This window comes from Hippocampus bargibanti, linkage group LG09 (assembly GCF_051943395.1).
Source record: "Hippocampus bargibanti isolate YZ-2025 linkage group LG09, ASM5194339v1, whole genome shotgun sequence".
In the NCBI taxonomy this organism is placed as follows: domain Eukaryota; kingdom Metazoa; phylum Chordata; class Actinopteri; order Syngnathiformes; family Syngnathidae; genus Hippocampus; species Hippocampus bargibanti.
In genome coordinates, this window is record NC_142742.1 from 5,707,501 (window position 1) to 5,730,335 (window position 22,835).

A 22,835-nucleotide genomic window follows, 5' to 3' on the forward strand; every position below is an offset into this window, starting at 1 on the left:
AGAAAAGTCTATTTTTCAGACGATTTCTTTAAAATTGTCCATTTAAAAATGTATATCGAACTGCAATTTGATCAGAAATGATCGATTTTAGGCCTTTCGTCTTGCATTATTTTAAATGGGCCACAGTAAGCAATTATATGACAGTTAATAAACTTAGTATGAGGAATTTAGAAATGTTTTGAGAATTATATTTTTGAGTGGCCTAAATGAACATAATGATGACTTTAATATTGAAATCCATGTATACAAAAAATATTCGTCGAAAATTGAAACGCGATCATCTCTATTCACTTGCCATTTCGATGAGCTCGTTAATTCATCAATACATGTAAAAATATTAAAAATACGGACACATTCAATACTTAAACTCGATCAGTGATAAAAATGAGGACGATAATGATTATTGAGCGGCAATGTGCAACTGGTCCACGGTTTAAATGTGACAGGTTGGTCACGAGGGAGACTGGGGTGGGGGATTAAACCGTTCGATGACGAAGACGATCAATGACGATCAATAGAGAAAACAAAAGCACCGGGCAGTTAACATTTGTGATTCAGGTCAAGATTTGAATCTACCGAATGACATGAAAAATCGTGGGCATTTATTTAAAATAAATTAAAACATAAATTTGCTTACAGTTCTTTTCTTTTGGGCTGTTTATTGTACCCCCCGCGCCCCCCTCTAGATAAATGTATCGGTGCAGTGTGTGTGTTCATTTTCCGATTGTAAAAAATGTCATTATGGTTATTTTATTTTATTTTGTGATCAGGTGTCAAAAGAGAGAAGCACTGCAACGGCAGGACAGCTGGTGCACATCAGGATTTGCATCAGTTTTCAACATTTTCTCCAACTTTAGCCACCAGACAAACATTAGCATGATGTCGTATCTCAAGCAACCACCTTACACAGTCAATGGACTCAGCTTAACTACTTCCGGAATGGACCTTTTACATCCATCCGTGGGCTATCCAGGTGAGCGACAACTTTTTAAAACGATTAACGAATCTCCAGTTCTTCTCCAAATAAATATTTACATTCTAAAGAAAAACAAATTAATGTCACGAATTTTCTAGATAAAGTTTTATGACTTCAAATTACCGATATATACGCGTTAAAACCCGGAAGTGATTGAACAACAACTATACTATACAACAATGCGGAAGCGAAAAGCACATTTTCGCTTCCGCATTTTTGTAGGGTGATTGTACCCCCCCCCCCCACCCCCGGCCCCCGTCCGTGTGTTGTTTTATTTCAAAATGTCCTTGAATATGTTGACATATTTTTTTAACGCCGTGTTTATGTCTTTCGGCTTTTCCAGCGACGCCAAGGAAGCAGAGAAGAGAGAGGACTACTTTTACCCGCGCGCAGCTCGACGTCTTAGAGGCGTTGTTCGCAAAAACGAGGTATCCGGATATATTCATGCGCGAAGAAGTGGCTCTCAAAATCAATCTACCTGAGTCGCGTGTACAGGTGAGTCGCTCAAGTTCTGTTTTGGTAGGAAAGCTATTATTCATCTGTTCATTTGGAGGAACATATTTTGAGTGAAAAAAGCGAAAAGGAACATGAAAATAAAAAAAGCTGAAAAAATCCGATTTGATTACAAATAGTTCTGTCAAGTGACCGTCAAAATTGAAATAACAATAAGACACAGTAAAAAAAGGCCAAACAAAACAACGATTAATGCTGCTTGCATATTTTCCCTCAAAGTTAAATGTGCATGATTTTGTAACTGAGTGTTTTAACCGCCCTTTTATTGTTTGTAAATACTGCATAGGGTTTTTATCCCCCCGTGTATAGTTCAATTTAACACGAGTTTTGAGCTATACCAGTGGTTGAAAATGTGCCTCAATAATTAACGTTCAATTCAAGTAAACAGCGTAAATGTATTATTTTTTTGGTTAAAAAGAACTTAACCATTTTCATTGTTTTTGGCTTTTCAGGTGGCATGAATGTGGCATGATGAACTATTCAAGCACGACCAAAATCAATAGAACATGCAACAAAATACACATTCAATTTTAAGATGACTTGACCAGGAATGCCATTTAGGCAACTTTTTTTCTAAGCTAATTATGTAAAAATTATATATTGCACTACTCAAATATTGCTGTTGCGACATACATAGATGATAATGAAGATTAATTAAAAAAATAGTCAGTGCTCATACTGTACACTGAAAAAACGCACAATTTGGGAACTCATTCTCAACAATAAAAATACCGTGAATCATGTTTGAAATTTCATTATTATTATTATTATTACTATTATTGCTATTATTATTGATGTATTCATAGTATTGCATTACTATGATTATACTAATATTATTTTTAGTATTATTGTTGTTGTTTATTTGCCACCGAGCGACATCAAATGAATCCTAAACTTGTTTTAAATGGCCAATGGAAAAATAAAATGCAAACTTCACAAGATAAATGAAATATATTATTATTAATATAAGATTGCTCGTCAATATGATTTGTACGTGTGCGTGTTCGTGTACGTGTTAAATTAAGAAATGAAGAGTTCAAGTAGACCAAAAACTTTGGTCAAAATGGCGGCGTTGCGGATTGATACATTGAAGCTTTACCACTGGATTAATTTACAGGTGTGGTTCAAGAACCGGCGAGCCAAATGTCGCCAGCAGCAACAGCAGCAGCAGAACGGAGGCCAGAACAAGGCTCGACCGACCAAGAAGAAAAGCTCCCCGACCCGAGAAGTGAGCTCGGAGAGCGGGGCCAGCGGTCAGTTCACTCCCCCCAGCAGCACCACCGCGGCCATCCCGGCCATCTCCAGCAGCGCAGCGCCGGTATCCATCTGGAGCCCGGCCTCCATTTCCCCGCTCTCGGATCCTCTGTCGACGTCGTCGTCGTGCATGCAGAGGTCGTACCCCATGACGTACACGCAGGCTTCGGGTTACGGCCAGGGTTACGCCGGCTCCACGTCCTACTTCGGCGGCATGGACTGCGGCTCCTACCTCACCCCCATGCATCACCAGCTCTCCGGGCCGGGTTCGACCCTGAGTCCGATGAGCGCGAATGCGGTGGCGGGCCACCTCAACCAGTCCCCGGCGTCGCTCTCCACGCAAGGCTACGGCGCTTCCGGTCTGGGCTTCAACTCCACGGCGGACTGCCTGGATTATAAAGACCAAGCGGCGTCTTGGAAGCTGAACTTCAATGCCGATTGCTTGGATTATAAAGATCAGACCTCCTCGTGGAAATTCCAGGTCCTGTGAACGCTTCGTCACAAACGTTCCGACAAGGGTTAAAAACGGCTCGCTTGGGTGGGGGCGGGGGGTCCAACATTTTGGACGTATAACCCTCTCTTAGAGGAGAGGTCTAATTTATTTTAGCACAAGAGATTTTCTTTACTTCTACCCCCTTCACCCTTCGCCCCCCCACCCCAATGCCCCTCATCCATGTCTATCAGTGCGTCCTCCTCTTGTACACCTGTTGAGGACACCTTCACCCACGGAACGAGAACCCTGGACTCAGAACCTCCTTCTTTATTCCGCAACTGATGAGGATGCTACGTGGACATGGATGCATTACTTTATTTAAGGAAAAAAAGTGTTTATAAAGAATCAATAAGTAGTTTCTAAGAGACAATCAATGTGTGTCTTATATAAATGGTACGTGTGTTTTTTTGTATTATTTTAATTTTTATCTGTGCTATAGCCTTCGAAACTGTGATCTGTTGTATTGTATGCAATTTGTGAGCCCCTCCTCGCATTCACCTCTTTTATTTTTATGGAGGGAGAGCCCAGACGCTAATGATTAAATGAGACTTTCCAAGTGGTAGTAATAATATGAAAAGGTTGGACACACGCACTCATACACGTACGAAAAGGCTCCTTTCCCTTGGATTTCAACATGATTCTGGGCACGGTAGCGGCTCCAAAGATGCCGAGGCCTCGCCGCCGAAAAAAAAACGTGAAAAAGAATAAAAAGCAGACGGTCCTTTGAGCTTTCTCTCAATAGACGATCTTTGAGTGTATATGAAAACCGTGTGTGTGTGTGTGTGTGTAATGTGTATGTGTGTGTGTGTGTGTGTGTGTGTGTGTGTGTGTGTGTGTGTGTGTGTGTGTGTGTGTGTGTGTGTGTGTGTGTGTGTGTGTGTGTGTGCGCGCGCGCGCGTGTGCGTGTATGTGTGTGAGTGTATTTTTTGAGCGAACGGAAACACTTTTGGATTGTATGCCATTTTAATAACGACATTAATAATTTAAAAAGATCAAATGTGAGATTTAAAGGCCGACAAGCAAGGTTGCTGGTTTGAAGTCAGAAAATTCCTGGTTAAACTACTCAACCTTAAATATATGTTTTTACCCCATTAATTATAGCAATAACTCAAATGGTTTACATGCCGTCTCAGATATCGTGTAAAAGAAGGAAAAAAAGCAGAAGATCCCTTGAACTTTCCTCTTAATCGACGATCTTTGCATGTACGTATATGAAAACCGTGTGTGTGTGTGTGTGTGTGTGTGTGTGTGTGTGTGTGTGTGTTTTGAGCGAACGGAAACACTTCTTGGGTTGTATGTTTTAATAACGACATTAATAATTACAAAAAAAATGAATGTACGATGTATTCTCAACCAATGTTGTCAGTACGAAATCTAAAAATTGTTGTTTAAACTTCTCAACCTTAAATATTATTTTTAACGCCACTAAAATTGATTTTACAAATACTGTACCTCAAAGGGGTTTAATACCACTTCAGTCAGAATTCGTGAAAAAGAAAAAAAGCAGACGGTCCCTTGAGCTTTCCACTTCATCGACGATCTTAGATATAAAAATATGGTAAAAAACGGTGTGTGTGCGCGTGTTTAGATCGAAATACAACACCTCTTGGGTTGTACGACATTTTAATAACATTAATAATAATAATAAAAAAGAAATGTACGGTGCATTCATCAGCAATGCTGTCAGTATGAAATCTAAAAATTGATGGTTAAACTACTCAACCTTATTTGTTTTAACGCCATTAAAAGTATTTTTAGAAATACCTCAATAGGGTTAACACCGCTTCAGAAAACGTGAAAAAGAAGAAAAAAAGCAGACGGTCCCTTGAGCTTTTTCTTCACAGACGATCTTTGAGTGTGTATGAAAACCGTGTGTGTGTGTGTGTGTGTGTGTGTGTGTGTGCGTGTGTGTCATTTGAGAGAACAGAAACACGTTTTGTGTTTTAATAACAACACTAATAATTAACGTAAAAAAATCTAATGTGAGATCTAATGCCGACAAGCTAGGTCGTCGAAAAAGTCAAAAAATCAGTTTAAACTTCTCAACCTTCAATATTAATTTTAACGCCATTAAAATCAATTTTACAAATACCTCAATGGGGTTTAATACCTCTTCAGAAATTCAATAAAATCGACGCCTATTTTAACGCTTTTATTCCCTCTGCCCTCGTACCCCCATTTCCGGAGCTCCATTTTTAAAAAAAAAAAGTCCCCACAAGTGACGCTCTAGCAGTTTTAATCCTACAAAAGATGTTAATCCCAATATTTTCACCTAGCAACAGTGGGTCCCATTCAAGGCCCAACCATGTGGCCCACAACCATTTTGAATAGTCTTTATACTCTGAAAATAGCCTGTACACAAGTATAATTACACACACATTTGATTGTTATTATTGTTTTTAAAATATTGGACTAGCAGTGAAATTTGCAGGGGATTTCCACCAAGATGAAAATGTTCCCATTACTCCGAGTAAGGCATCGAAATGCTGTCTGATGAAAAAAAAAAGGCCGCGTGTGTTTTTCTATACCTGCTATTTAAAACTCAGTAACAAAGTCACAGACTATTATGGGATGTGTAATGAGTCGACATGGCTATGCGGCGGGCTAATTGTTAGAAGTCCAACATTCAATTAAGTATCCTTGACATTGCCAATAATCTCTCTTTCATTGCAGCCTTCGCTGGAGGAGCGCGTTAATTAAAAGCTTGCTTGAAATAATCGAAGCGTTAAAAAAAAAAGACAAGAGCCACTTTGATTTCTCTCCTGGATGTTGGTTAGTGCGCTTGCGTGTCATTTATGTAAAAAAAAAAAAAAAAGATGGGGGCGCAGGGGTGGAAAGATATTTTCAAGGTTGAGCCGTACAGAATTTAGATGCAAACGTTAATGTGTACGCGCAAGATTTTCTCCCTTGTTAGTTCGAAACGGGCGCGTGCGTGCGATGCTTCATTCTGGCGACAAACAATAAAACAATAGAATGAGGGAGACAATAGCTCGACCGACAGGGCTCGTGAATATTCATGAGAAGTGTTCGCGCTATGGGAACAACTCCCTAAATTTTGAAACCCGAAAAAAAAACGGGTTTCCTCATTATCCAAAATACTTTGCGTGTCATTTCAATTGAATTGTGAAAGTTACATTAAAAGTAACTTTCAATTTTTTTTTAAATCGCATGATTTATAGGTGATTTAGGTCGGGTAATAAAAGCGTCCCCAGTTTTGTTCTTTGCAACCAGCAAATTGCTCAAGTTAAAGCAGGAGAGATTAAAAATGGTCTGCAAACGGCGTCATATACATACAAAGAGTTTAATCAAGACTTTGGCGGCATATGGGCCCAACAGACGCTGCAGTAATCCCCCCCTGCCCCCCATACCCCTTTTTGGAGTGAGAGGCGGACTGCAGCGCCCCTTTGGTCGCTCATCCACCCCCCCCCCCCAACCCCCCACCCGTTCTGGGTGCTGTAGCCTCGGTCAAAAAAAAAAAAAGACACCTGAGGACACCTCCGGATAAATTGGCGTGTGAAAAAGGATTAAAGAAAATAAATAAAGGGGCACATTTTATTTGTGAGACATGTTTATAAAAGCCCACATTTAAAAGAGAAGTAATATGCGACAAATATAAAGCAATGTACAAAATTAACCGAGTTAATGTAAGGGATATTTTACTAATGTACAGCAATCCCTCGTTTTTCGCGGTTGATGGGGACCAGGATCACCTAAGATAGACTAAAATCCGCGAAGTAGAGTTACATAATAATAAGCCACGTGATAAAACAGAGGGGGTTCTGGGTGGGGCTGAGAAGATGCATAGCCAATCCACATGGCTTTAAACCACCGAATATCGTGCTGTCATTGGATGATGTCAGCGCAGACCCATATAACTTAGGAATTAACCCGACTAAGCCTATCTTTAGTTCTCTTGTTCTTTTGACCATGTTGATGAAAAGTATTTATTAGCTATATAACTATCTAGCTAGCGTTCTACATACGTATTTGAGTTACTTCCGGGTTGGGTGAACGCTGGCGCGTGTGGCTGCCGCTACTCACCCACAGAAAAAAATATCCTGTGACTGTAATGTGACCTTGAGCGTTTTGAAAGGCGCTTATAAATGAAATGTATTATTATTATTATTATTATTATTATTATTATTATTATTATTATTATTATTAACCCACGGAATATTAAGTTTTAGGACGACGTCAACATTCCACGCAGTGTAAGAAACCTTAGACTCTCTTCTTTCATCAGACAAATAAAGAGTTAATTCTTAAATTATATGCGTATGGAGTTATCTGAGCTTGAAATAAGGGTGGCGCAGTGCAAAATACAATGCAATACATACATATTGGTTTATATAGTGCTTTAACAGCAGCTTAAGCTCGAACAAAGAGCGAACATGGCAATAAAGGGAGATGCTGCCCCCTCGTGGGAAAAAAAAACAGCCACAGGCCATGGCCAGTACTTTATTGGCACCCAAGCATGAAAAAAAACTGGACAAATTCAGGAATGGCGCTTGGCGTAGTATTTTCAATTCCTGAATAAATTCGGGAATGGCAGTGAATGAGTTAACTTGTACACCAATCATATACACTGTATATTATAAAGGAAATAAAGCAGTCACAAAGATAGGTGAGAAGACAAACATCCTTGTTAGGGCAGTTGAGCTCTTCTCCCTCCTCTTGTTAACTAAACTCAAGGCGTTTAAGCCACACACGTAAAATTAAAGAATCCTTCCTCTAAAAAGACAATATGTAAACAAAACAAAAAAGTATAATATACAACGACAAATATACTTACGATAATCCAACGAATAGCCCTTAAAAGTGCTTATCCAGGCTTAGTCGTCATTGTCTCCGATTTATTGAAGTTGGTGACATCATCACTGACTTTGATCATCTTGTCAAATATTGCATTAAATGGCTTTTGTAAGACCGACATAATAGCAGATTTGGGGTGTTTTTTTTATACAAATATAAATGAAGTTTAAAGAGATTTAAAGCAAAGCATCGTAAATAGCACCTGGTTTTAATTTGTCAAACTGCTCACAGAAATCGACGGATTTACACAGATAGTGATAATGATATGTGTAGCTTTAGCGCACAGCTTTAGCACGTAGCTTTAGCGCATAGCTTTAGCACGTAGCTTTAGCGCGTAGCTTTAGCTCAAGTGTACACAATAGGGTCTAGCATTTAATCAAGAAAACACACACGCACACACACACACACACACACGCACGCACACGCACACGCACGCACACGCACACACACGTGCAAACAAATGTTCAAAAAATGTCAAATTGCTTTTCTTCTCTCCTCAAAAAAGTTAACATTTAGGACGATGTGATCCGTTTGATTTTTTTTGCTTGATTCTCACTGAATGCCCCGCCCCCAAAATGGGGTCAAAAGCTTGCATTAAGCTTAACAGTTCATTAGGCACTTGGTGGCCTATTGAAGTTGTGGAGGCGATTGAGAAGGTTTACGCCTTCCATTACTCAAGCATATTTTGTTAAGCTATTGAGTAAAAGCGGGAGGGGGGACAATAAAAAAAAATCCTTAAACACGTAAAAAGATTAGCAGATATCAGCATATGTTAAAAAACACACACACACACGGCCACACTTGTGTGCACACGCACACACACTATTGACACAATTAACTACACACACACACACACGGACACACACACACACACGCACACGCACACACACACACACACACGCACACACACACACACACACACACACACACATATATACGACTATTGACACAACTACATACGCATACACACATACGCAGATGCACACAACTACACGCACAAACACACACACACACGCACGCACACACGCACACACACACACACACACACACACACATATACGACTATTGACACAACTACATACGCATACACACATACGCAAATGCACACAACTACACGCACAAACACATACACACACATGCACATACACACGAGACAACTACACAACAACACACACTATTCACACAACTACACGCACACACACACACACACACACACACACACACACACACACACACACACACACACGCACGGAACCACACACACGCCCACACAATCGACACAACTACACACATGCACAGATACACACACACTACCAACACAACTACAGATTCACACACGCAAATGCACACACACACACACACACACACACACACACACACACACACACACACACGCACACACACACACACACACACACGCACGCACACGCATACACACACACGCACACACGCACAACTCACTATCGACACAACTACACACACACACAAACAACACAGGCAGTCGTCATTTAATCTTAACCACTTTCTGCAGCCTTTTAGATGAAAGAGGAGAGGATCAAAGCCTTCTTTTCACCAGTGGATCAAGGACGTCATGGCAGAATGCGCACGTCTGCTACAAGCTAAATGTTGAAAGCAAACACCAAGCTGTAGCATCCATTGACCAAAAGAGATTGTCTCACATCTCCTGTCCAACGTACGGTAAATCCGCTTCGATTCCAAGCCGCGACAAATCATCAATTTGAGGGCCAAATTATCAACAAGTAACACTTGATTTCTATTCGCAACAGTTTCCATTTTCAAATCATCACTTCTACAACACTCCAAGGAAATCCCAATTTCCAACGTGAGCTTTAATACTTTCTTTTTTTAGACTTAGAAGAGCTCTAAGGCTACTCACGTGGCTTTCGGGCACCATGCGGGTGACCCCCAATTTACTCTCAAATCAACGCTTTTGACATTCCGCGTCGACTTTCAAGCGAAACGTGAAGGGAAAAAAAGGGCGGGAACAGCTGACATTTGACATTTCATATGCGCGTCGTGATCAAACGGCGCACTTAATTGCCTCAAACGCACTTTGATGGCACATAGCTTGGAAATTGAATGAGTTCACGGTGAACGGCGCCAACCCGGCTCCGTTCGCAGCACGGGCCTGCGCGGGTACGTCACAAACGGCGAGCAGCACGTTTCAAAAGAGGCGAGTGGAGCGGCACAATGGAATGGCGTCCTCTGGAATTAATCCCTCAAGCTACAGAAGAGGAAAACTATCATTGGAAGTCATTCATTCTTATAACACAAATCAAGGGCGCTTGAAAATTTGTAGCAGGAAGGAGGTTTATTTTCAGAGCAGCGCAGGCCTAAGGTGGAACCCAACTAGGGCCAGCAATGGACCTCTTGACTGAGTTAAGAGAATCTGTAAAAGTTGGTTTTTTTGTCCCAAAAAAATGGATGGGTGCTTATTTCAGTTGTTTTTTTAACTTATTCACTGCCATTCACAACTGTATCCGGGAATTGAAAATATAACGAAGAGCGCCATTCCCAAATTAGCGCAAGCTTTTCGTGCTTGGGTGCCGATAAAGCGTCATTTTTTGCCGCGGGCCACATTGTAGTTATGGTTTTCTCTCAAGGGCCGTTTTGAATTTGGGGAACCCATTAGAATGTTTAAATCCCTTCAAATATTACATATAGAGCACACAGCAAATTAATGAATAACTCGTTTTCAAATCTGAAGTCAAGAATAATGACTTTTATTGTGGTTGACATCCAAAAATATGAAATTTTGGCTCAGATTTTAGCAATCATCATGGAATTTAACAAGTTTGATTTGCTTTCGCGGGCCGAAAAAAATGATGTGGCGGGCCGGATTTGGCCCGCGGGCCTTGACTTTGACACCTGTGCTCTAGGTATTAGCTATCTATTCGCTAGGTATTAGCTATCTATTCGTCGCTAATAGCTATCTATTTGCTAGCTATTAGCTATCTATTCGCTAGCTATTAGCGATCCATTCGCGAGCTAGTGTACTATCCATTTGAGTTACTTCCGGTTTGAGTGAACGATGGCGCGTGTGGCTCCCGCTGCTCAACCACAGGAAAAAAAACTTTTTGTTAGGCGCTTATAAATGAAATGTATTATTATAACCAGTGCCATCACGACTCCGACAATCATTCTGATTGACTGATCAATAATACGCCCCCTAAACCCCCCTCCCCCCCCCCCCTACCTAAATTTGGCTTTTCATGCGTGCCTCTTCTCTCACACAAGCATATGGAGCTATGGTTGACCCAGCGAATCGTTGAATTGCGAGGGGACAGATGCACATGTTGTCCCTCAACCTCCCCCACCACCCCAACCCCTTCTTCTAAACCCATACTTGCGCCCAACCCGCTTCAACTATCCTACCCACCTGTTTTGGGTCACACGCACCAGTGGGACGAGTGGCGGCGGTGCGCGTGCCACACCAGCCGCTTGGCCAACAAGACAAAAGGGGATTTATTCGGGAGGACGGCCGCCTGGCCCGTGTTGGGGGGGTTGTGTGGGTGGGCTGGCAGGGGCCTCGGGGGCAGTCCATCACGTGCCCGCTTGATCTAAATAAGCGTCAGGGGGCATCTGGTGCATGTGCGTGTAACCTAAGGTATTATGTCAAACAAGGGGGAACTGATAATATAGTGCAAGGTGGTGGGTGGTGGGAATAGAGCGGTGGTCTTTGATAATAATAATAATAATAATAATCATAATAATAATAATAATAATCACTTTGCTGCTGTGAAATGTAAATTTCTCCACTGCAAGATAATAAAGGCAAATCCAATCCAATAATATTAATAATAATAATAATAATAATCACTTTGCTGCTGTGAAATGTAAATTTCTCCACTGCAAGATAATAAAGGCAAATCCAATCCAATCCAATAATATTAATAATAATAATAATAATAATCACTTTGCTGCTGTGAAATGTAAATTTCTCCACTGCAAGATAATAAAGGCAAATCCAAACCAACAATAATAATAATAATAATAATAATAATAATAATAATAATAATAATAATAATAATCACTTTGCTGTTGTGAAATGTGAATTTCTCCACTGCGAGATAATAAAGGCAAATCCAATCCAATAATAATCATAGTAATAATAATAATAATGATAATAATAATAATAATAATAATAATAATAATAATAATAATAATAATAATAATAATAATAATAATATATGTCGCTTTCTCGGTCAGGGGCGGTCCTTTAGTGACATCACGTACGGACTTGTCACCAACTCAAAAACAAGACTTCCTTAATATTCAGCATGAGGCTTAAAACGAAAATTATAGCTACATGCGGTGGAATCTTATTAAAATACGCTCAGTAGAAGTCATTTTACAAATTATGGACACAACTTGTCCGGGGCGTCGGTTGTCCTTTAATTAAAAAAAAAAACACGACTGCATAATCAAGGCAACTGATTTGAATTTTAACTCATTCACGAATTGATTCGGGAATTGAAAATATCACATAAAGCGCCATTCACGAATCTGTTCGCGTTATGCTTTTTCATACTTGGGTGCTGATAAAGCGCTGGCCATGATGGCTTCTGGCAATTTTTTTTTTCTTTTCCACAAGGGGGCGGCATTTTCCCCTTTTTTCCATGTTAGCGCTTTGTTTCAGCTCCAGCTGTTATTAAAGCGCTATGTAAGCCAATATGTATGTATTGCATTGCATTTTTGACAGCCGCCCTCATTTCAAGCTCTGTATAACTCCAGACTCATATTATTTAGGAATTAACTATTTATTTCTGATAAAAGAAGAAAAACTAAGGTTTCTTATGCTGCATTGAATGTTTAATTAGTCCTAAGACCCAATAATCTGTGGGTATTGGAATTGAAGTGACAATGATAAAAACCCTGGCACTGGAGTGGACACATTTTTGCACGTCTCAATGAAGAGTTTGAACAGTTTTGGGAGGGAAAATAAAACCATCCACAAGCAAAAAAACTTCAGTTTGAACGCAATAAAAAATGTCTGTGACTTTACTCCTTCGTACGACTCAGTCATTATTTGTGACACTGTGATTTATTTTCTTTATTACTTTTGACAGTGACTAACTTGATTCTCCCTCGATTAGGTAGTGATTGATTTCTGGTGTACAATTCGCAGGTCGCACCTCCGTCATATTTTCATTCCAGACGACAGGCTGGTATTTTCTATGAGTTCATTTTGTTCAGCGACCCAGAGGTCAATTTCCTCACAGACTGCTCGGGTTCAACTTGACCCGACCTTGGTAACCTCGGCGACCCGAGTCTGACACCTCCCTGCTGCGTCAATCCTCAGCGCTCTGTTGGAGTTCATAAATCACTCAGCGGCACAGCCAGCGCGTGTGATGAGAGCGGCTAATCAACGGCTTATTTCAACTGGAAGACTGCACACATTTAAGAAGGTGCGCAAGCGAGTGTCCGGCGCTGTATTATCTTTCGCTTCATCAAGCCAATTTTAATATCGCATTACGACAATCCAAGGAAATACAAAATGCTGTTCATCAATGCCATTTTCATTCATTTTGACACAAATATATTTCCAAACCTACACGTCTCTATGTGAAAAAGTACCGTATTTTCCAAACTGTAAGGCGAACCGGATTATAAGGCGCACCCCCAATGAATGGTGTAATTTCAAACTTTTTATATATATTAGGCGCACCTGCCTATAAGGTGGTCCGGTGATGTGGTGTTTTTACACATAAAAAAGAAATATAAAAAACAACAAACAAACTACAAAACAAAATAAATACATAAATATCATATTTTCTGGTGTATAAAGTGCACCAGATTATAAGGCGCATCCCCAATGAATGGTGTATTTTCAAACTTTTTCCATATATAAGGCGCACCGAACTATAAAGCAGTCCTGTAATGTGGTGTTTTCACATGAAAAAAATAAATATAGCAAACAATCAAATAAAATAAATAAATAAATAAATAAGGAAAATATAGTATTTTCTGGTGTATAAAGTAAAGCTTATAAGGCGCATCCCCAATGAATGGTGTATTTTCAAACGTTTTCCTTATAAGGCGCACCGGACTATAAGGCAGTCCGGTGATGTGGTGTTTTTTCACATAAAAAAAAAAATAGAAAAAATATAAAACAAACAAACAAACAAACACACGCACGCGCGCATGCACACACACACACATACATACATACATACATACATACATACATACATACATACATACATACATACATACATACATACATACATAAATATCAGTGTATAAGGTGCACTTGATTATAAGGCACATCCCCAATGAATGGTGTATTTGCAAACTTTTTCCATATATACGGTGCACTGGAATATAAGGCAGTCCGGTGATGTGGTGTTTTTCCACATAAAAACAAATACAGTAAAGTCTTGTTATATCGATATTCAAGGGAGTCCGAAAAAATATCGAAATAACCGGGACTATTGATATATCCGACCCTGTTTGCATGTACTTTTCTTCGTGCGTGCATAGAAATAGTATCGATATAACCGGGACTATCGATATATCCGATATCGATATAACGAGACTTTCCTGTACATAAAACAGAAAACAACAAACAAGCAAACAAATAAATGAATAAATGCAGTATTTTCCAGTGTATAAGACGCACCATAGTATAAGCCGCACCTCCAATGAATGGTGTATTTTCAAACGTTTTCCATGTATAAGGTGCGGACTGTAAGGAATTTTTTTTACACATAAAAAAATAAATATATAAAACAAACAAACAAAAAACAAAAACAGAAATAAATACATAAATAAACAGATACCATATTTTCCGTGGCATCAGGCGAACTGGAATATAAGGCGCACCCCCAATGAATGGTGTGTTTTCAAACTTTTTCCATATATAAGGCGCACCGGACTATAAGGCAGTCCGGTGATGTGGTGTTTTTCCACATAAATAAAACAAACAAATACATAAATAAATGCAGTATTTTCCAGTGTATAAGACGCACCATAGTATAAGCCGCACCTCCAATGAATGGTGTATTTTCAAACGTTTTCCATGTATAAGGTGCGGACTATAAGGCTTTTTTTTTACACATAAAAAATAAATATATAAAACAAACAAACAAAAAACAAAAACAGAAATAAATACATAAATAAACAGATACCATATTTTCCGTGGCATCAGGCGAACTGGAATATAAGGCGCACCCCCAATGAATGGTGTGTTTTCAAACTTTTTCCATATATAAGGCGCACCGGACTATAAGGCAGTCCGGTGATGTGGTGTTTTTCACATAAATAAAATAAAAAAATAAAACAAACAAATACATAAATAAATACAGAATGTTCCAGTGTATAAGCCGCACCCCTTATGAATGGTGTATTTTCAAACGTTTTCCATGTAAAAGATGCACCGGACTACAAGGCAGTTTGGTGATGTGGTGTTTTGAAATAAAACAAAAAATACAAATAAAACAAACAAACAAATAAATAAACACTGTATTTTCCAGTGTATAAGAATCAGAAAACCTTTATTTGTCCCACAATGGGGAAAGTGCACCGAAGGTTCACCCCAACGAATGGTGTATTTTCTATTTTTTTTCATATGTAAGGCACACCGGACTATAAGGCGCACCTTCAATGAATGAAAACAGTTTTCTAAATATATTATACAAATATCACGGGGGGGGGAGACCTGTTGTGGCTCAATATTACTTCACATATAAGGCGCTCTAATTTAATCTAGTTGTTATTTTGTTGACTGTTGTGGTGGAGTCTAGACAACGTTACAATATACCGGCAGGTCTGGCTTGTTTATCATTGTACCTATTGTCGGCGACAACGTCATGTCATGCTTTTTCGACAAGAACGGTTACACACAGCTTGTGGCACCCTGACCTACAACTAACACCCCCACCCATAGACCCCTGCCCCCTACCCTCTTTTTTTTGTTTGTTTGGCCTACTTTCGGGAAGACAAACACCACCAATTGTTTTGTTGTGCATTTCCATGAAAATAGAATAAACAAATAGAATGGGGTAGGGTAGGTGGGGGGCGGGGGTATTGTATCCCAGGGTTGGGCATTATACAGTATGCTCAAGTTGCTTAGTTGTTGTTTTGAATTGAGAATTGCCTGACTAGACATAATAATAACAATAATAATAATAATAAATTACATTTATAAGCGCCTTTCAAAACTCTCAAGGTCACTTTACAGTCACAGGATGCGTTTTTCTGTGGGTGAGCAGCGGCAGCCACACGCGCCAGCGCTCACTATACCCAAAAGTAACTCAAATAGATAGAAAGCTAGCTTGCTAGCTAATAGATAGCTAATAACTAGATAGATAGCCATCCAGCTCGACAACAAATAGAGAGCTAGTTAGCTAGCCAGCTAGATAGCAAATAGAGAGCTAGCTTGCTAGCTAATAGATAGCTAATAGCTAGATAGATAGCCAGCCAGATAGATAGCCAGCCAGCTAGATAGCGAATGGAGAGCTAGCTAGATAGCTAGCCAGTTCGATAGCAAATAGAGATAGCAAATAGAGCGCAAATAGAAAGCTTGTTTATATACTGTATGTTCCGGTGTATAAGGCTCATCCCCAATGAATAGTGTATTTTTAAACTTTTTCCATATGTAAGGCGCACGCAGCTGAATATAAGGTGCTGGATCATCTTTTGAAGAAAATTAAAGGACAACCGACGTCTCCGGACAAGTTGTGTCCATAATTTGTAAAATGGCTTCAAACGACTTCTACTGAGCGTATTTTACAAAGATTCCACCGCATATAGATAGATTTTAAGTTTTAAGACTCGCGCTGAATATTCCGGAAGTGTTGTTTTTGAGTTGGTGACGAGTCTTCACCCTACGACACTGAAGGAACGCCCCTGAGCGAGAAAGGACATACCATTGCATCACATCAATGCATTTTGCAGTACTTTGTTTGGTCTGAAAACTTCGTGTTGATGGCGAAATTAGAAGGAAAACACATAAATAACGCAATAGTGAATCGTTGTATGTTACACCGAGACAACTATTGTATTAGATATTCGCTGACAAAAATTACAAGGTGAAGAATCAACCAATTTCCAACGGAGCTCTGGCGCCATCTTCTGCATTTTCTGTGACGCTACACATCAGTCTTGATCACCCAAAATGACCGGAAGACCTTCTTTAATCGATTGCAAACATGTATGCTTTCCTCTTCAGAACTATTTGAATCATATTCATAACTGGATGAGTAACAAGAAAGCATCTTCTCCGAATCCGAAGCCATTGTTTTGATTCTAGAGCAAGGGAAGACGTCCATGCGTGACGTCACGAACTGGGGGCGGGACTTTCTGAAAATGCCCTATTCACAGCTCAATTTTTGGCAGATTTTTATTGGTGTTTTGCATTTGACTAAAAATATCAGCCTGTGTGTTTTGGGTATTTTAGATGCTATAAAACGTTTTTATGATGTCGGTTAGGAAACAAAACAGTGACGTCGGTTGTCCTTTAAGGCTTTTGGGTGCGCCTTATACACCGTAAAATACGGGACTTCAAAAACCAATGGCAATATTTTTTGGGGAAAAAAAAATCAATTATTCATCCAACAAGAATAATGTAAAGGGTAAGACATTTTTCAAAGCAGTTGAACTGACTTTTCTGTCACTTTGTGGTCAGCAGACGTCCAAACTGGCCCTTGACCAGCCTTATTCTCCCATCCAGAGACAGTCAAGATGCGACAGTTCCTCAACGAGGGTGCTCCACGGCTCTTGAAAAGCCCTTAATTAGTGGCACACTGCTCTGTAAGAGGAGGGGGCGCCTCCGGTTGGAATCCAAAGGAGGTGGGAAGGGGGGGGGGTGTCCAGCGGGGCCCCCACTGCCCTTTTTTGTTTCTGAATTCTAATCATAAAAAGGTCAAACAGAACATGTGATTGAGTAGTAGAAGGATTGCCTTGACATGAGGAGTGCGATCAAACTCAATTGATTGTTTCTTTGTGTGGCGTGGGGGGGGGGTGATGGGGTGGCGTGGGATGACGTGAACAGCCCCCTCCAGGCTGGACTGTATCAAAGATGTGATTGAATCGCTTTAAACGGGTGTCAAACAAGCACGGACGTCATGTTTGACTTAAATTATCAGCAGTCCCACAGGAGGTGTCTGCGGCCGCCCAGACCTCATTGACACCCCCCAACCCTCCCCTCCCGCGAAACTACGGATGTGTGTGGAATACAAACACAGGATTCACCGATGACCACCGGGTCAGCACACGGGTGCCCGTTGCGCCTGTGGGACATTGCCACATTCCGACGGCAGCCTTTTTAATTTGTTGGACATTGCGGACCACCCGGTCACCCCCCACGAGCAACCACTAGCGGGACAGACAGCACTTCCAACATGCAGAGTGTGTTTGTGTGGCAGGTGGTGATGATGGGCTGGTGAGTGTATTTGGTACGGGGTTAGGGGAGGGGGTACTTGTTGTCTGTTGGAGGCTCCCAGATGGGTTAATGGGGGAGTTTAGCATCAGGATTACAATGCAACATTGTGGCTTCACATTTCGTCATGATTACCAACAAGTTCACTCTGGAAACCTCCTGCCACCCATCAGCGACACGGCCACTGGGCCAACAACACACTACATAGTTATATCTATGTCTATACATCTATATATCGATCGCTCTCTCTCTCTCTCTCACACTCTATATATATATATATAATACGCTATCTATCTATCTATCTATCTATCTATCTATCTATCTATCTATCTATCTATCTATCTATCTATCTATCTATCTATCTATCTATCTATCTATCTATCTATCTATCTATCTATCTATCTATCTATCTATCTATCTCTCTCTGCTTGTTTTTTGTTTTTGTGTGTTTTTTTTTGGTGTGAAGACAAAATTTGTCAATCAAATTCACTCTTGTGCTTTTTGTAGATTATCAGTTTTCCATCTAATCAATCATGGCTGTCAATTCAAGGCACTTGGACTTTTTGGTTAGTTTGATCATGACTTCTAAAAGTAACCGAATGGGCAGTTGATTCCCATCAGGATTCCCCTTAGCTGGCCCCACATTACGCTATCGCTGTTATTTAACCCGTCATGAACTTGTTTGGTAGTCGTCATACCTGCATGAGCTCTTTGGGGGCCTCAACGGCTGGACTCGTGAAATTGTGTTAGCGTCGCTAGCGCACAGATGACACGAGACAAGTGCACAAACAAATAAAATATTACGTTTCAGCGTAATGCGCTCTTTTTTCTCCCCGAGCTATGTTGCGAAGGCCTGCCGGCTCGCGCTAGCCTCATCCCTCCGACACCGTTCGGTAGCCTTTGGAGTTCATGTGACTACGGGCCTTTTTTTAAAGAAGGGAAAAGAAACTCTCTGGTGTTGTTCTTGAGAAGCTAATGTTTATCCAGGATTAGAGACAGCAGCATGTTAATAATTGTTCTCACAGAACTGCAAAGAAGCACTTTCCTGTAATCCTCTAATCAGGCATTACACCTCTGAGCGAAGCCACAACGCAGGCGCATGGTGTGTATGACGCAGCACGCCCACCCAGTGTAATGCGCCCACGTCTCACCCTCCACTACGACGTCCCCCGACCCAGAATGGCTCGCCGAGCACCTGCTCGCTTCTTTGCTCTTAATGACCAAAAAAAGGAGGTGAGCCAAGTATAAATTTCTATAAATGAGTTAAAAACATCAGCATACTGAGGCAAAAGGTGCTTATACTGTATTTTCCGGTGTATAAGGCGCACCCAAAAGCATTTATTTTTCTTCAAAAGATGACCCTTTGATAGTTCAAAGGCAGAGTGTAGACTGCAAGGTTAAAATATCCCATCAATCAGGCTTCACAATCAACCCGCAAAAGCCATCTGTACACTTGATGCAAAAAGCTATCAACCCAGCTAAACAGAACACAATTGATGAGGAACTAGGTAAAATTATCGCAGAGAAAGCACCTCAAGATGATAAAAGACGGTTACGTTCCTCATCAAGTGTTTAATGCTGATGAAACCGGTCACTCCATTCCATCAAGCCATCAACGACCATCACAAAGGTAAATAAATCAACTTTATTTTTCATGTATATATACATATACATGTCTGTACAGTTTATTTCTTTCATTATAATACCATAGTATATTTGTTATACATAAAATAAGGTGTGTAGTTTTAAGGCTTAGAAAATTAGAAAGTAGAAAATTATGTTTTATGGGGACCTGGGAACGGATTATTCTCCTTTTAATGGTTTCCTATTGGAAATTAATTTTTGGGATACACCCTTTTCGCCTTACACACTCTATCTGGGAACCAATTAAGTTCCTAAGTCAAGGTATCACTGTACAATGGAAATGTATTTATTTTTATTGGGTGGGTCCTTTTATTGCTGTGTTTGTTTCTAGTCTCTGACCTCCGACCTCTGTTTCTCCTCACAAGAACCACTCGGAGAGTGCAATGAGGAGATCGACAGGGATTAACCGAAAAGGAATTTAATTAGTGCTCCTTTTCCATAACATTTCAATCAGTCTGAGCTTGGCTGCGCTCGAACCGGACTTGTTACGACCAGCAGCTGGGCAGCGAGGGGGCGACTGAGGGTGGAGTGTGCGGAGGGAAGACACGCGTTTGACAAACGGATTAGTCCGACGCCCTGCCGAGGTGAGGAGTTGGAGACCGACAACACTTTGAGCTCATTCATAATGACGTCTTTTTCATGACGCCGCAGTCCGTCAGGGCCGTTGATAATGTTGTCCTTTTATTTGGCTCTTCAAAAATGTTTCAAGGTTTGATCCAGAGTCGAAACAGTGATGTTTATATTCAAGTCATTTCACTATTATGATTTAAAATGAACATCATTGTGTATTGAGATTTTCGGGAAAATGAAGCATTACATTCGTGTACAGTAGAAAGTTGAAAGATTATTTCACACACAAACACACACGCATACTATCAACACAACTACACTCACACATTATCGACACATCTACACACACAACTATACACTATCGACACAACTACACACTACCGACACAACCACACTCACACACAAACACACCTTCACACACACGCTACAAACTACACACACACTATCGACACAACTACACACACACAAATACACACTATCGACACAACTACACACAAACACAGTATCGACACAACTACACTAACACACACACTATCAACACGACTACACCCACACACACACAATATTGACACAACTACACAAGACACAAACACACACACTATCAACACAACTACACCCACACATTATCGACACATCTACACACACAACTATACACTATCGACACAACTACACACGGACAACTACACACTACTGACACAACTACACTCACACACAAACACACCTTCACACACACGCTACAAACTACACACACACTATCGACACAACTACACACACACAAATACACACTATCGACACAACTACACACAAACACAGTATCGACACAACTACACTAACACACACACTATCAACACGACTACACCCACACACACAATATTGACACAACTACACAAGACACAAACACACACACTATCAACACAACTACACCCACACATTATCGACACATCTACACACACAACTATACACTATCGACACATCTACACACAGACAACTACACACTACCGACACAACTACACTCACACACAGACACACAAACACACCTTCACACACACGCTACAAACTACACACACACTATCGACACAACTACACACACACAAATACACACTATCGACACAACTACACACAAACACACAGTATCAACACAACTACACACATGGTATCGACACAACTACAAACACACACACTATCAACACGACTACACCCACACACACAATATTGACACAACTACACAAGACACAAACACACACACACATACTTACTATCGACACGACTAAACACACGAAGGCAAACACACACAAACACGCTATCGACACAGCTACACAGAAACAGGCAAACACACACAACTACACATACAATATCTACACAACTAAACACACACACAGTATCGACACAACTACACAAACACACACTATCAACACAACTACAACCACACACATTGTTTGTGTAGTTGTGTCAATAACACAACTACACAAACAGACACGCACACAATTACTATCGACACAACTACACACACGCATGCAAACACACACATACACATTATTGACACAACTACACACAAACACACACAACTACACACACAGTATCGACTACACAAACACACCCACACGCACTGTTTGCACTACACGAACAGACACGCACACACACAATTACTATTGACACAATGACAGACACACACACAATTACTATTGACACAACTACACACATGCATTCAAACACACACATACACACTATCGCCAGAACTACACACAAAACGACACAGACCATTGACACCACTACACACAACTACATACACACATGCACACAAACACACTTAACTACACACACACAAGGAAACACACACATACACACTATCAACACAACTACACACACATACACACTGTTGACACTACTACACACATTGTATCGACACAACGACGCGCACAACTACACACACACATAGACACAGTTGACACTACTACACACATTATATTGACACTACACACACTCGCACACACACACACACACACACACACACACACACACACACACACACACACACACACACACACACACACACACACACACACACACACACAGTTTGTGTGTTGCCTGTGGCTGTGAAATAACAGTCCATGAAAGCGGTCCGATCTGTTATTTGTGCTTCTGCCACATGCTGACTGTCCGCCACGTCTACT

At 40.6% G+C, this 22,835-nt stretch overlaps 1 protein-coding gene across 1 annotated transcript in view; it reads left to right on the top strand.

The window, feature by feature from the left end:
* The window catches only part of otx2b (orthodenticle homeobox 2b), a 4,556-nt gene extending 593 nt beyond the window's left edge, over positions 1-3,963 (top strand). The window contains exons 2-4 of the mRNA XM_089004033.1: positions 771-973; positions 1,320-1,471; positions 2,607-3,963. Coding sequence (XP_088860159.1) covers positions 877-973; positions 1,320-1,471; positions 2,607-3,233 — 876 coding nt within the window. The 5' untranslated portion in view covers positions 771-876 and the 3' untranslated portion in view covers positions 3,234-3,963. The remainder of the gene's footprint in view (positions 1-770; positions 974-1,319; positions 1,472-2,606) is intronic.
* The last annotated feature ends 18,872 nt before the right edge of the window (positions 3,964-22,835 follow it).